The sequence below is a fragment of the Hordeum vulgare genome, chromosome 2H (assembly GCF_904849725.1).
Source record: "Hordeum vulgare subsp. vulgare chromosome 2H, MorexV3_pseudomolecules_assembly, whole genome shotgun sequence".
Classification (NCBI taxonomy): Eukaryota; Viridiplantae; Streptophyta; class Magnoliopsida; order Poales; family Poaceae; genus Hordeum; species Hordeum vulgare.
In genome coordinates this window covers 474,659,036-474,673,452 of record NC_058519.1, presented here as the reverse complement: position 1 = coordinate 474,673,452, position 14,417 = coordinate 474,659,036, and the positions used below count along the sequence as shown (strand labels likewise).

The 14,417-nt window shown below is 45.2% G+C and overlaps 2 protein-coding genes across 2 annotated transcripts; both read left to right on the top strand.

Annotated features, from left to right (window-relative positions):
• Nucleotides 1-3,492, top strand: LOC123426722 (COP9 signalosome complex subunit 8). The gene is made up of 5 exons (XM_045110594.1): nucleotides 1-192; nucleotides 313-389; nucleotides 505-686; nucleotides 1,367-1,474; nucleotides 3,111-3,492. Exons 1-5 carry the CDS (start codon nucleotides 109-111, stop codon nucleotides 3,248-3,250), a joined length of 591 nt encoding a protein of 196 aa, XP_044966529.1. The 5' UTR covers nucleotides 1-108; the 3' UTR covers nucleotides 3,251-3,492.
• Nucleotides 3,493-8,570: 5,078 nt separating this feature from the next.
• Nucleotides 8,571-10,602, top strand: LOC123428334. The gene is made up of 2 exons (XM_045112532.1): nucleotides 8,571-8,995; nucleotides 10,102-10,602. Exons 1-2 carry the CDS (start codon nucleotides 8,571-8,573, stop codon nucleotides 10,103-10,105), a joined length of 429 nt encoding a protein of 142 aa, XP_044968467.1. The 3' UTR covers nucleotides 10,106-10,602.
• Nucleotides 10,603-14,417: the final 3,815 nt, after the last annotated feature.

The following is a 14,417-nucleotide window of genomic DNA, read 5'->3' as shown; positions in this document are numbered from 1 at the left end:
CAAGACGTCGAAAGCTGCCCGGAATTTATTGGAATCGCACAATCTCAGAGGCCAAAACCCTCGCCTCCAACACCCCACCGCCGGCGATCTCCTCCCCCTCCTTCTCCGATGGATCTCTCAGCCGTCCACGCCGCGCTTTCCGCCAAGTCCTACTCCGCCATGGCCACCCTCTGCGACGACCTCCTCCTCCAGGTACGGAAACCCCCTTCCCCTCTCCCCCGTCCCACCCGTACAAGGGTTAGCGACCAAGCGGCTCCCCTCCCTCTGCCCCCCGACCCCCCACCCTAACGCGCTCCACGACTCGACTCGCAGGTCGCGTCCCGGGGCGTCGCCACCGACGACTGGCCCTACGCCGTTCATCTCCTCGCCCATCTCTACCTCAACGACCTGTATGTAATCTGCTCCCGCCCCCCTTATTTTCCTGTTACCTTTTCCGCGCTCGGATTTGGAATTTTTAACCTAGCGCTACCGTGACAATGATGTGTGTTCTGGGCGCGTGAGCAGGAACAGCGCCAGGTTTCTCTGGAAGACGGTGCCACAGGAGGTGAAGGACGCTCATCCGGAGCTGGGCGCCATCTGGAAGATTGGACAGTGCCTCTGGAACCGTGACTATGCTGGGGTCTATACTTCCGCACAGGGGTTCGAGTGGGGCCCTGAAATCGCTGATTTTATGGCTGGCTTCCTAGGTATTGCCCTTGTTTATTTTTTATTTTTTGAGATAGTAATATAGTTTTCCTGCGCTAGTTGTGTAATGTAATGTAGTTTGGATTGCTAGCTTTGATAGAGCTGTGGTAGTTCTGTTTTGTGGTGGGGGTGAGGCGAAGCAGATAAGTAGGTTGCTCCTTATGGAGTATTCATGGAGAAGGTTTTTCTTTTTAATTGGACAAGATCCTCGCTCAATTTGAATGTGATATTGGAAGTAGAGTTTTTTGCTATGATTGTCTGGTCGCTGAAGAGCTCTATCCCACAGATGGTTGTCCAATGGGATTACATTGTATCCACATATGATTTTGGTTTTAGATAAGATGTTGCCTATTTCGCCCCTAAATACTGCAGGTAGGGGCTGTTTCTCTAATAAAAAATACAGTTATGGCAGCTACAACCCTTTTTGTGGTACCGATGTGGTATTTTTGTAGATCTAGAGAGGTTAATTTCTTGTATGAATCCCTTGCGGTATTTTCCTGCTGGAAAAAAGGTTGATGTCTGAACTTATCATCGGGGTAATATTGTCCCTGTTACTTGCATGGTTTACTGATCTTGTCTTACTTACAATGTTTGGAACTACTCATATATTTGTTTTTGTTTTCGATTGCTCTATTGCCTTACTGGTTAACATGGAGTTTTCACTTTGGCTTGTAATGTGTAGAAAGCTACAGAAAGAGGATATTTGAGCTGTTGACTTCTGCGTATACCACAATCAGCATTGCAGATGTGGCTCACTTCATGGGGATGAGCGAGGAGGATGCTACTAACTGTACGTTTTTCAATTCAGCTAGATAATAGCTAGTTTTGAGCATTCTAATCTGTTTAATTGCTTGACTGGTTTGAAACATGTAAACTGCATTTTTTTATTAAATCTAAGATAAGAGTAATAATAGATCCTTCCCTAATATGTAGATCAAACTCTAATTTAGTTACTGTGTGAGATGGTTTGCTACGTACAAAATGTTCAGTTCTGTTGATATCCTTGAGGAGCATGTGTCATTATCTGCACCGGCAAACCTAAGCATATTTGAGATGGCTATCTTTCCTTTTTTATTGATTTTGTATACTTCTCTGAACACATATAATGCTGGCCAGGAGTACCCGGATTCAGTTATGTCTTTCAGAAATCCTATCCTTCTGATATATCTAACTTATATTACGAGAAACAACATGCCTACTCTCTGTGTGTGTCCATCTGCTATTTAAGCGTCTGTGATGTATATGTCCTGCGTTCCTTCTGATATTGAGATGAGTATGATTTATTTGAAGGCGCAAGTGCTCTGCTGCTCTGCTTCACATCTTAGAAATCTCAGTAAACTTGGATTTACGACCCCAAGGATTGGCACACTTAATCATTTACAACCCTTCTGTCGCGCTGACATGTGTCCTTCGCCCTGAGACCTTATCAGGTGTTAAATCCTCAAGTGCCAATCTCTGGGGTTCTGAATAATTGCCTCAAGCATAATGATCTTCTGCTTGTAGATAAAGTTATATGTTTATTACAATGCCCTTGCCTTGCTAGTCGACTGAGCACACAACAGAGAAACCTTTCTAATATGGCAGTCAATTCCATTTCAGACCATCAAACTATTGTTTCCTAGATTGTACACTGCACATTCACACTATTGTTTGCTTATCAACTTGTACAGTAATGCAGAAATTTTTGTGGAACCTAGTTTTTGAATTAAATGTGATGAGGCACAATGATTTTGCTACTTATTCATAATTTGAATTCTTGTCTAAAGTAATAGAGCAAGAGTAATACTCCCTATTACTTACACAATTACTCCCTCTGTCCCAAAATAAGTGTCTCAAGGTTAGTACAACTTTGCACTAGAGCTAGTACAAAGTTGAGACACTTATTTTGGGACGGAGGGAGTATTACTTTGTTGGTTTTTTTATACGAATAGGAATACTCCCTCCGTTCCAGAATATAAGGTGTATTGATTTCCGTGCAAGTCAACCATTTGAATGTTTGACCAGGATTATAGAATAAAGTAACAACATCTGCAATACCTAATAGATAAAATATGAAACCACTTTTCATGATGGATCAAATGATATAAATTTCATATTGTCGATATCGATATAATTTTCTAAAAACTTGATGCAACCAACTACTTCTCTGTTTTTGCACTTTTACTTGAATAAGTGAATCCTTTCTTACACTTCTAATTACCAAAATCCCTCCTAGGTAATAAGGTTTAGGCCGTTTAACTTGGTTCCAGTTTGACTAGTTGTTCGTCTGTTGTTGCACAGTTGCTTTTCCTTGTTCGACATCACATACATTAGTGTTGTCTTAGAAACTGATTGTGCATGTGCTTCTTAGATTTTTATTGCTGCACTGTTGCTTTTACTTGTGCCAATGCAGTTGATAACAACCATTGCCTTGTTCCTGGATGCAGATGCTGTGCAAAATGGTTGGAGTCTGGATGCGGCAGCCAAGATGCTTACTGTCAGAAAGCAAAAGCCCCAGACAAACCAGAAGCTTGATGCAAGCAAACTGCAGCGCTTGACCGAATGCGTTTTCCACCTGGAGCATTGATGCCCTCCGTTCCTGCCCCTCACCCCTCTATGTTTTATGCTTTTAAGGCACCTATTAATCGTACATGGTGGTAGCTTAACACTGTACGGCTAGATTGTGTTTTGGCTGGAAAGGAGATCGCTCTGTACTGAATATGCATCTTCTGGCTTAGCGAGCTTGCTATTTCTGTCTCGTTCCTTTGTTAACAAGGGAGTGCTTGAATCAAAGTTAAGCGAATGATTACTGTGCCTATGTTGAACCTATTAGTTGTTCCAAGTGATGTAAAGTACTCCCTCCGTCCCAAAATAACTGTCTCAAGCTTAGCACAATTTTGTATTAGAACTAGTACAAAGTTGAGACACTTATTTTGGGACGGAGGGAATATGAAATTATTCTGCTTGTAATAGCAAATCACTGTGAATTCTCCCTTTCTGTGGAAGTCCTCTTCTGCACATATGCACCTGCTGTGAACAGTAAATTCGAAATAATAATAATAATAAAGAATATAAAAAATGATTTTCTTTCGAGGCAAACATTGTCGAATGTTTGAAATGCATGTGAATTTTCATCATGGAATGACATTAATGGTAAACATGGCAAACAAATAAATTTGATGTCCTAAAATCCTTTCAAAAATACCTTTTTTGGAAGGAACATTGGTTTTGTTTTTTTGCTAAAACCTCCGCGAGTGTCATTCTGTCATGAAACTTTGCGAGCACTCAAAACCTTAAACATTGTTTGCCATTAAAAAATTCAGTTTTTTAGTACCCATTTTTCTGAATTTACTGTCATGAAACTTTGCGAGCACTCAAAACCTTCAACATTGTTTGCCATTAAAAAATTCAGTTTTTTAGTACCCATTTTTCTGAATTTACTGTTCATCCAGGTCCATTTGTGGCCAGGAGCAGATACCTCACATCCCTTTTTAGGGTCTCTTTGATTCTAAAAAACATGGGAATAGGAAAAACATAGAAGGACCCCACTACATAGCGGACGTCATCAACATCCCCTTTAATGTTTGAAATTCGGAATGTTTTATCTCTAAAACGATTAATTTGACCGATGATCTGTTTTCACAATTGTCTTTGTCGCGATGAGATTTTCGAAACTAGATCCCATATTGATATGTTTTGGCAACTTTTTTTTTGTCCATATTTGCCACATTGTTGCACTTACTTGTCATATTTGTAAACACTAAGTTGCTTGATAAAATATAACTCAAGTTTTTTTTTCCCGCACAGCCAAATTTTGTCGTTTTTGCCACGAGCTCCTCGATAGTCCAAACAACTTGAATTGCATATGCATCGTGCATTTGAGCATCTTGCACCATAAAAATTATTTTTTTATTTTCTTTGATTTACTGTTCTCACCCGGGTGTACATGACGTCGGGTGGATAGTAGCCGCATCCTTAGGCATCTTTTTCGAAGAAAACACGAAAAGAAAACGTCGAGAACTCTGTCGGCCGGCCTGGCCCAGAGCACGGCCGACTTGCTGCAAAGGTTAAGGTCAAGTCGGATTACAATTTGGAAGTTTCTATTTTTTTTAAAAGTCCATGAACATGTACAAAAAGTTCGCCTGTTCAAAAAAAGTTTGCGAAAAAACAGGAGTTCGCGAATTAAAAAAACATGAGATTGAAAAGTTCAAAAATAAGTAAACAAATTTGAAAAAATGTTCATCGAACATGAAAAAAGTGAAAAAAACATTATTTTGAAGAAATCATGTCTATTGGAAAAAGTTCAAATCTGAAAAATGTTCATAAAAAATGAAAAGAGTTCATCCAGTTTGGAACAAGATCATGAATTTGAAAAAAAGTTTATTGACTTTCATAAAAAGTTCACAAATTCTAAAAAATATCCATAAATTCTGAAAAAGATTCGCCAGAAGAAAAAGTTTGTGATTTTGATTTTTTTTTCACGCATTTAAAATATAAAAAAGTAAAAAAAGAAAAAGGAAAAGAACAAAACTAGAAAAGGAACAAGAATAAAAGGAAATAAAAACCCAATTAAGAAACCGTCTTAAGTCTACAAAGAACGGGAAAACCCCGGTTTGGGAAGGTTCTGAAAGCTTCCCAAAACCGGGGGCTCTAAGCGAGCTAAAAAAGAGTAATAGAAATAAGAGATGTTAGATGGCACGAACGGTTGATTGTCTCAGTTGTTTCCGCTATTCTCAGTTAAGCTAGAAATTCCAAGTTCGAAATCAGCATAGAGAAAAAAAAGCAAAACGGCCTGCCTAGCGCGGAGGCGCAGTGTGTGCGCCCGATTGCAGAAATACTAGAAGTGGGCGACTTCAGGGCTGAATAGGAACTGAACTCAGCCATCCTTGTCGAGGGCAGCGCAACTTCTATTCTAAAGAAGAGATCCAAAGAGAATTAAGTAAGACTATCGTCATGGAAGACCACCAAAAGGATCACCTGCTGCCTGTCATCGTTGCCAAAATGGTCCTGCCGCTGCAGCTCCGACTTCACCACAACAAACTGTACCAACATTATTGGCCGCAAACTGAATGCTCTGACTTCAAGCATCATCATTTCCTACAACATCGAAGCATCCTAAGATCTAATCCCAATTTTTTAGCTGCTCAACTATTGTCTTTTATCAAAAACTGGAGGACCATGCTGTCATAGCAACGACGGTTCCCAAAGAAAAGACGTATAGGAAAAATTGGGAGTGGGACGGATGGATCTGTCTCTGACTCAGTGCATCTACAGATTTGGCTATGGCTCTTCAAGAACTCATTCCACTACACGGTGTACTATCTTCTCCTGCTTCGCGTCAGAGGCTGCTTCTTCCTCGACATGCTCTTCATTTTGCTGCTGGGGCTGGGGGTATATCATTTCTTCCGGCCTCTCCCAATATTCTCGCGGCCAAAATATCGAATTCCACATCGGCTGGCCAGAAGCTGCCAATGCGTGCGCATCCGGGCATGCAAGATCAATTTCAGCAATTTGATAAATTTCTGCACAAGTAATAACCGAATAGATAAAAGAAGTACATGTATAAACTACCAGGATGACTTCTACCCTCCGGCTGCCAAAAAACCAATTGGACCTACCCTCTGTTTTGAGTCTAACAGCAATAATTTGAGAAAAGAATAACTTGCTCTACCGAACCATTTTCCGGAGCAGCCGCTAAATTTAGTTGTAGTACGTGTTGTTCATAAACTTCAGAATTTTTTGATGGAGACAATTTGAATGGGATATACTGCATATATATGAAATTTAAACAATACAAAGGCAACACCACATCACAGTATTGACCATGCATGTTTTGAACTAGGTAAAACCTACCACACGCTCGCCAACATTTTACTAGTAGTATGTCTAAAATCCATGATCAAAGTATGAAGGCAACACAACTGTTTACATGTTAGTGTAAGCCTGCAATTAAGGTCGGCCGAGTGCTTCTTCCATGCATGACGATGACACTGATTTGTACTTGCCTAGCCGAAAAGCAGTATAAAGCCATGTCAACATATACTACTTGGTTGATTTATGTTCATTTCCAATCCAATTGGTAGCATAACTGCAGAAAAACAGTGTATGTATAGTTGTATACTGATTAGATATAATCGACATCATGTAATTAAGGCAGGCAATCCAGCACTACAGGTTGGCAAGTAATTACAAGTGGAATATCAGACAAGGCAACTTAACAGCAGTATAGTTATTACCAACCCACAAGCTAAAGTCTGACGATAACATTTGAACATATATGTAGACAACTTCAGTACTAAAAGACAGTCGAATCGATCAATTTCACATAACTATTAGGCACATTATTAGCATAATAACATACTGTACAATGCATATTATTAGTATATAGTACCCACCACCGACCGGCTAAAATGTACTGTAGAATGCAAATTTTAGTTGGGATGAATCCAAGAAGATGTATATATACAACCAAAGCACGAACTGGTTTCTCCTTTTAGTACCCAAGTTCATTCAGTTATATGTTTTCCTTGGCTACAGAACAAGGCAAGCAATAGGCATACTTGGTACAAATACAATGCAACACATCCATTTTCTGGAAAATAAACAGAGTACAGCACGAGTAGCAGAGCATGACCAGATTCTTTCGGTGGAACAAGAAAGCATACCTGAAGAAGAAGAGGCTGACGGAGCGAGGGCAGAAGCGGAGGTCGCCGAAGTACCCGTCGAGGACGACAGAGGCGCAAACGAGGTGATCAGCGGTGTCTCCGCGGCCGAGGAAGCCATGGACGACGAGCACGTGTCGGCAGCCAAGGGCGTCGTCGAGGGGCGTAGGGATATCGACGCCTCGGGCGCCAAGGGGGCGACGACGACGGCCCTAGAAACCGTGGTGGATGCCGGCGCAGAAGACGCCACCGTGGTGGGTGCTGGCGAGCAGTAAGAGGGGGACGCCAATCCCGGGGATGTCTGCGCGTGAGTCGCGGACACGGAGTAGGAGGCTGGAGCTAGCACAGAAGCCAAGGGCACGGAGGAAATAGTAGACGCGGAGCTGGCCAGAATCCCCGTCGATGTCGAGGACGACACAGGCGAAGTCGCGAACGCGGAGGCGGAGCTCGCCGAAGTCCCCGTCGATGTTGAGGCCGACACAAGCGAAGGCGCGAACGCGGAGGCGGCCGAAGTCCCCGTCAAGGTCGAGGACGACACAGGCGAAGGCGCGAACGCGGGGGGCTCGGAGGAAGCGGTCGACGCGGCGGAGATCGCCGAAATCCCCGTGGAGGACGAAGACGACAGAAGCGAAGTCGCGAGCGCGGAGGAAGCGGTCGACGCGGAGCTCGCGGAAGCCCCCGTCGAGGACGACACAGGCGCGAACTCGGTGATCAACGGCCCCCTCCCCGTCCCCGAGGAAGCCTTGGAGGAGGAGGCGCGGGCAGACGACGACGACGACGACGACGAGGTCGGGGGCTCGAACTTGAAGGGTCCCCAAGCGATCTGCGGGTACGACGCGATCAACTCGCCCTCCGTCGGGAAGGGGGCGACGGGCTCGGACCTGAAGACTGGCGCACAGGCGTAGAGGGAGGAGGCCATGTAGGTGTAGGATTCTCGGTTGAGGTAATGAGCTGGATGTGGGTGGCGGCGAGGAGCCTGCAGGGGACGAGGAGGAGGAGGGGGAGGTCTAGGAGCTTGGTGACGGGGACGAGGTCTTGGAGCCGGCGGCGGCGGGGGTGGCGGCGGAAACGCTCCTGGGGGCTCGGGGGCAGGCTCCCAGCCATCGCAGGAAGAGGAGGAGGAGGACGCCATGGCCGGGCGGAGGAGGCAGGTCGATCGGCGGCGAGGCGTTCTTGTGGTTGTGGAGAGAAAGGGCGAAGAAAAGCCGTTGGGTTTGTTTGTTACGCCTCGGGCAGGAGTTTGGGATGCCGCGCGCGCCCGCGCGTATACGAAAGGGAGGGAGGGGAAGAGCCAACCGGCAACCGTCGGCCTCTCTGCTCTTCTCGGCCTCGCCGGCAGCCGTCGTGGTGCGGGCCAACCTGCTGATGGGCCGCGCCACCGGCTCCAGTCTTCTTTCGGCCCGCTTCCGGCGCACCTCACACTCTCTCACACACACACCCGTCCCAGCAAAGCAAAGCACCCGTTGCGCGCTCCCGCGGCAGCAGAGCCGGCGGCGCCGCCCTCCGCGCAGGCAGGCCGGGAGACTCAGTTGGGTTGGAAGCGCAGGCCTCTTCACTCGCCTTTGTCTATGCTGCCAGGCTCGGCTCATCGGCGGCGGCAGCCAGCGGCGGCGCTCCGAACGCCGCCTGTTTGACGAAATGCGTCAACCACCTGCCTTATTCTGCCACAGGTTTTTTCCGCCCCCTCCCGGTCTTGCGTTACTTGGTCCCATTCGAAGCAGGTCATGCGCGTCACGGCATCCAACGATTGTGAATAGATTGTGAAGAATCGTGCTCTCTTCTTGCTACAGTTTCGCTCAGTTTCTTCTTGTCACTCAAGATCAGCGTTGCATTCTGCATCGATCTGAATCATGCAGTGTCCAAGACAGCTACACTCTTACAGAGTTCGGAATATTCACTTCAGTTTTTCTGGACAATGCTACCGCTCAGTAGTTGCTTACTGATTTTGCTCCAGATTCATGGTCCAGCACAAAGCCCTTTTATGGCCTACTCAAATTTTGTGCATGGGGTCTGATACTGCAAGCTGCTAGAGATCTTAGTCATGTAGTCATGTTTCTACTTTCACCTTCGGCAGTCATCACCAGGCATGAAGAAGCTTCAAATGTGAAATTTGTAGTGCTGACAACAGAGAGTCCTTCTGCATGTTGGGCTTCCGAACCCTACACTAGTGATCTATATTCTAGCCAAGAAGCTGCCAACAGTTGTTTATGTTCCATTGATGTGGCACATCAAATGAAGAATTGATGATCAACCTCCACCGTTGCTCTCACAAGACCCCCTGCCCGACAAACATGAGTCTGATGGCCGGAACAAACACGTCGGCACAAAAAGGGCAAAAAGCTCATGTCAATATAAGCACTGGAGCAGCAGAACCTGCTGGCCGCATATTTTCTGCATCCCTGCAACCTACAAGCATTCCATGTGCCTCACAGACGAGTAGGCGACTGAACCAGTGAGCCACCACAAGGTCAAGGAAATATTGTCAGCTGCATGGGTTTCATTCTGTTTAGCTGTGTTTTCTTAGCCCTTATGGAATTGTAATACTAAGTGGTTCATTTTACTTTTATTCTAATAACTATAGAGTGTGATGCAACTTATCAAATCATACTGTGAACCTGTGATCACTGATCAGGCTGCATCCAATCTAAGTAATGGAACTGGGGAAATCTCACCTGTTTTTTTCCTAAAATAATGCTGATACAACAAATTATGTCTGGATCCCAAGCTTGCAGGGTGTGGCGCTATCTCACTCATGTTCTTTTACATGCTGATGCAGGTAACCTGAAGGCTGATTCTGATGTCGACAGAGCAAGGCAGCAGAAGCCAATTGAGCTAGGGGAACATGGCACTCTGGACTTGCAGAAAGGAGGGTGGGCACTTCGCTGCGGTGGTCGTGGCTGCTGCGCACATCGCCGTCATGATTGTGGCAAGAATTCAGATTGATCCCCTGCCCGACAAACATATGAGTCTGATGGCCGGAACAAATATGTCACACAAAAAGGGCAAGAAGCTCATTGCCAATATAAGCATTGGAGCAGCAGAACCCACTGGCAGACGACCAAGCCACAACAAGGTGAAGGAAGTATCTTCTTCTTCTTCTTTTAAGAAGGAAGTATTTCAGCTGCATGGGTTTCAGGATTCAAACATCTCATTCTGTTTAGCTGTGCTTTCTTAGCTCTTCTGGGATTGTAATACTAAATGGTTAATTTTACTTTTCTTGTAAATAATAACATGTAGAGTGTATTGCAATTTATCAAATCATACTGTGGACTTGTTATCAGGCTGCATCCAATCTAAGTAATGGAACTGGAGAAATCTCACATTTTTTTTAAAAATAATGCTAATACAACAAACTATGTCTGGATCCCAAGGATTTGGCGCTATCTCATTCGCATGTTCTTTTACCATGCTGATGCAGGTAACCTGAAGCATAGCAAGGCAGCAGAAGAGTGGCAGCAGAAGCCAATTGAGCTGCGGGAACATGGCATTCTGGACTTGCAGAAAATAGGATGGGCACTTCGGCTGCGGTGGTCGTGGCTGTTGCCTGTTGGGCACATCGCCGTCATGATTGTGGCAAGAATTCTGACTGCCCTGCACCAACACTGTACATGCCATGTTCCAAGCCTCCACCTGTGCAATTGTCGGCAATGGTCGCAACACCCGCTTCTGGATTGATGGGGTCATAGTCCTAGGGTAGGATCATAGGCCTGCCCTACATGTCCTACCCAAAGACTACCCCACACAAGGGACAGGACCTTAAGTATGCCCCGACTGTATTAAGGTGCCCCCATCATCCAGTCGGTAACTGGCCCAGAATCATCCAGTCGGAGACTAACATTCGGAGAGCACCGGGCCTACCGACTGGATACACTCGGTGCGTCGTAACCTCTGTGGAGGGAAACTGTTGTACGTTTCCGGGTGCATTTACTAGCATTTAGAGCATACGTTACCTGTAACGTATGCATTCAATCGTCACTACTCCATCCTTGAATCAGAACCGTTGTGGAGGGCAGCGCACTCTATATAAGCCGCCCTCCCCCACTGGTAAAAGGGTTAGCAAATCTTTGTACTCCATATCACACTCGGTAACAAGCTCCGAGAGCACTGAGACGTAGGGCTGTTACCTCTACCGTAGAGGGACCCGAACTCATACAACCTCGCCGTAGCTAGGACTCTGCTCATCTCATTCGTACCCTATACATCTACTGTCAGGCTTATACCCACGACATGGACTGACTGCCGGATGGATGGTCACTCTCCAGCAGATGTTGCGCCAACCATCCTCCAAGCTATACAGTACAGCCCCATCTCAATTGCCAACTCCCGGACTGCCGGGCTGTACTGTACGCGATGGCCTTCAGAGCAGCAGGTGGATCCAGTATATTGTTGGTGCACTCTCGGCTCAGGCCATGATCGCTTTCCTGCAACTGGCAAAATCAATTCCACATTTTCAGGTTTCAGAAAGAGGAGGAAGGCAGTCTTATCTGGAGTTGATCTGAACCAGGGAAATACATCACCGAATTTGCTTACTGGGCGTTCTTCAACGGCACTTTCGAGTTCCCATTCTAGGAAGAACGGAATGATCCTTCAAAAATCATATCTTAAAAGAATGATGTGAGTATGTCCAAGATCATTCCAACTTTTTGAGGCAGCTTTCCTCACCTGTAGTATTTTATAGTAAAAAAAATTGGAAGTCGCTGAAACATTATGCATTGACACTTGTAACAAGATAAAAGGTAACGATAAATTATACCAGCTCCAATGATTCTGTAAAGCTGGATGGATAGCTTCTGAGAAAGATCATCTTTTGTAGACCCTGTAACACAAAGCTCAAGGTAATTTAGTTGTCATCACTGCTAAAACAGAAATCATTCTAGAGCGGGCTGCTGCAACTCCTTGGGAGAGGCAAATCATTCTAATCACCAGGACCCTCACTGCCATGTCAAGGCCCGACTAGAGAGAGCTGTAGCGAACGTTGAGTTCTCTAATCTGTTTGAGGATTGTTTGGTTGACCGTGTGATCACTACTACCTCAGATCACCATGCCGTCCATATTGCTCTTAATAAGGGAAAGATTCCTTATGACAGGGGAAAGACTTCTAACGATCCTCGTCCTCTGCAGCAAGGTTTCAAATTCGAAGTTATGTGGCTGAGAGCTCCTGACTACCAGGAGGTCTTAGAGAAGGCTTGGGCAGAAGGTAGAGGTAAGTTGGCTTTATCACTGCAATCAACCTGGTCCAATCTGAATCGAGTGGCAGCCTCCCTTAAACAATGGGACGGAGAATCTTTTGGCTCGGTCAAATCCAATACCCGGAAGTTGGAAAGGCATCAAATGTCTAAGGTCGACCCCTCTCTCTGATGCAAGATTATGGAGGAACACTCGTTGGAGTGACAATTGGGTGAACTGTTTGAGCGAGAAGAAATCATGGCTAGGCAACGTTCTCAGGTGGACTGGCTCTGGGAAGGTGACCGGAATACATCATTTTTTCATGCTCGGGCATCGGCAAGTCGACGTACAAATAGAATTAATTCTCCCACTCGTACTGATGGCTCAATTACTGTAAACCAAGAGGAGATAAAAGGTATGGTGCAAAGCTTTTAAGATAATATTTTTACTACTGAACCGTGTGCCTCGTTGGAGGCAGTTCTTCAGTCTATTCCGTGCAAAGTGGATGACTCCATGAATGCTGACCTTTGCAAGCCTTATACGGATGACGGAATAAAATTTGCCTTGTTTCAAATGGGACCAACAAAGGCATCAAGACCTGATGGTTTTCCTGCACTTTTCTACCAAACTCACCACGATTTCTTAAAGGAAGATATTTGCCATGCTGTTAAATGCTTTTTGAATGGAATGCCAATTCCTGATGGATTTTCTGACTCCGTGATTGTCCCAATTCCAAAAGTTGGAAGGCCAAAACACCAAAACAACTTCAGACCAATAAGTCTATGTAATGTCCTCTACAAGATAGCTTCAAAAGTATTGGCTAATAGGCGTATTGGCTAATAGGCTCAAGATTATATTGCCGGCAATCATCTCTGAGCATCAAAGTGCTTTTGTTCTGGGAAGACTAATTACCGACAACGCCCCGATTGCCTTTGAGCGCCTTCATACAATTCGAAAACAAAGATCGAAGAGACCATACTTTGCCCTCAAGATTGACATGACAAAAGCGTATGATCGCGTGGAGTGCTCCTATTTACATGGATGCCTTAGCAGATTGGGTTTTGCGCCGGAGTGGATTAGCACGGTGATGAGATGTGTAACCTCGGTTCGTTATGCTGTCCAGGTCAACAGAGAACTCACTAATCCTGTGATTCCTACAATGGGCATTCGACAGGGAGACCCAATCAGCCCTTACCTGTTCCTTCTATGCACCGAAGGCTTGTCTAGTGTGCTTTTGCACAAGGAGTCGTGTGGTGAGCTACAAGGTATTCGTAATGGTCGCCAAGGCCCTCCTATCTCATACCTCCTTTTTGCCCACGATAGCATCTTCTTTGCTAGAAGTGATCAGCGCAATGTCCTCTCCCTGAAGGAGGCTTTGCATTTATATTGTAATGGTTCAGGCCAGAAAGTTAATCTCCAAAAATCTTCAATCTTCTTTGGTACTCATTGCTCCGATGATACTAAGAAAAATTACTGGGAAGTTTGGGGGTCACAAATGAATTATTCCACGATACATATCTTGGAATGCCTACTCATGTGGGCAGGTCGCCAGCCAGGACATTCAAATTCCTACATGTGGCATCGCATCGTTAGTTTGTGAGATAGACCCCCTTCTCGGGCAGGAAAAGAAGTTTTGCTGAAATCCGTGGTTCAGGCTATTCCTACATATATTATGAGTTGTTTCGGAATACCCATTTCTACATGTGAAGGGATGAGACAAGCTGTTGCTGATTATTGGTGGGGTAGAGAAGATGGTAAGAGGAAACTTCACTGGCGTTCATGGAAATGGTTATCCACACCAAAAAGCTTGGCGGACTGGGTTTCCGTGATTTTTCGCTATTCAACCAAGCTATGCTTGGTAGACAATGTTGGAGGCTTCTTACTGAGCCAGATTTCATAAAACAACATTTGAACTTCAAACTTTGT